Source organism: Sorghum bicolor, unplaced genomic scaffold (genome assembly GCF_000003195.3).
Source record: "Sorghum bicolor cultivar BTx623 unplaced genomic scaffold, Sorghum_bicolor_NCBIv3 super_90, whole genome shotgun sequence".
In the NCBI taxonomy this organism is placed as follows: Eukaryota; Viridiplantae; Streptophyta; class Magnoliopsida; order Poales; family Poaceae; genus Sorghum; species Sorghum bicolor.
In genome coordinates this window covers 65309-66630 of record NW_018396463.1, presented here as the reverse complement: position 1 = coordinate 66630, position 1322 = coordinate 65309, and the positions used below count along the sequence as shown (strand labels likewise).

General features: G+C 39.4%; 1 protein-coding gene across 1 annotated transcript; it reads left to right on the top strand.

The window, feature by feature from the left end:
* Positions 1 to 201: 201 nt before the first annotated feature.
* LOC110431536 lies at positions 202 to 910 on the top strand. Its single transcript, XM_021450632.1, has 2 exons — positions 202 to 434; positions 509 to 910. Exons 1-2 carry the CDS (start codon positions 342 to 344, stop codon positions 908 to 910), a joined length of 495 nt encoding a protein of 164 aa, XP_021306307.1. The 5' UTR covers positions 202 to 341.
* Positions 911 to 1322: the final 412 nt, after the last annotated feature.

Here is a 1322-nt window from a genome sequence, read left to right as displayed (position 1 = left end):
TAAGATCTGCAACGTAGGTACCATAATCTCCAATAAATTTTTATTTATTCAGTTTAGTATACTGTGTGTATGATAGAAGTGATGGTATGGAATTTCTGAAAATTATATTTTGTTTGATTCAAGAATGGGTGACAAAGCAGATTGGGGTGACTTCTTTTTGAAGCATTTGATTGATGTATGCAAAGGGGAGATAGAAGCTGGGAATAGGCCCCAAGGGCTTTGGACTAGCACTGGTTGGAAAAATATTGTAGCCAAGTTTGAAGCCAAAACTAGTGACAAGCGAACAAAGATACAATTGAAGAACAAATTAGACAACTTAAAAAAAAGAATATGTTTGGTTCATGGAGTTAAAGAATTATGCTACTGGACTTGGATGGGATGCAGCAAAGGGGACTGTTGATTGCCCCAAGGAATGGTGGGATGAACACCTTGCTGTAAGCATCTCTATTGATATTTTGTCCATAGTATGATATGGTTAGTCATGCTAAAATTTTTCATTCAATTTCAGAGGTGTAATAATCGTGAAAAAGGCCTTAAATGTAACCATGTGAGGTTCAGAAAACAAGGACCGAAGTACCTTGATGATCTTGATCTGATTTTCGGCAAGGTACATGTGACTGGGGCCACTGCAGCTGGTCCTGGTGATATATCTTCTGATGAGAGTGATGAGGACGTGGCCGAGGTGCCAAAACCTCCACCTAAGGATGATGTGAAGCTGGCTGATTTGAAGAAAAAAGGGAAAAAGAAACGCAAGAGCTCCTGTACTGTTGCTGAAACCAAAGAAGAGAAGAGTCCATTTTATCGAATGTACAAAAACACATGTTTGAAAATAGAAAGTGCAGCAGATAGGATCTCAAGTGTATCTGCCACCTCAGCTTCTCCCACTAATGTTGTCCCCACCATTGGATAGGCTATGAAGCTGGTTGAAGAGTGTGGGGTGGAAGAAGGAACTCCTCTAATGCACACTGCCACCATGTTGATTATGAAGCCTGAATTTAGAGAGGTCTTCAGCCATCTGAAAACAAATAAAGGAAGGCTGGATGTCCTTGAGAGGGAGCATGAAAAGGAGATGAGGCGCTAGTGAACCAATTTTTATTCCCATTGTTGCTGTGTGAACCAATATTATTTTGTATTATGACAACTATTTGCTTGTATGGCTGTCTGAACCTATTTTATTTCCATTTGCTTGTACTATGAGAATAATTTGCTTGTACTGAGAACAATTTGCTTGTACTGAGAGCAATTTGCTTATTATCATTGTATCAGATTACTATCTATGGATGAGAATCTGGAAGGTGTAGCCCAAGAAGGACAGAACAGAC

Bases quoted from the DNA above. Each gene is read 5' to 3' on its own strand.
- LOC110431536 (XM_021450632.1), top strand. From the start codon at position 342: ATGGAGTTAAAGAATTATGCTACTGGACTTGGATGGGATGCAGCAAAG. The intron at 435-508 runs GTAAGCATCTCT...ATTCAATTTCAG, and splicing joins GGTGGGATGAACACCTTGCT to AGGTGTAATAATCGTGAAAA.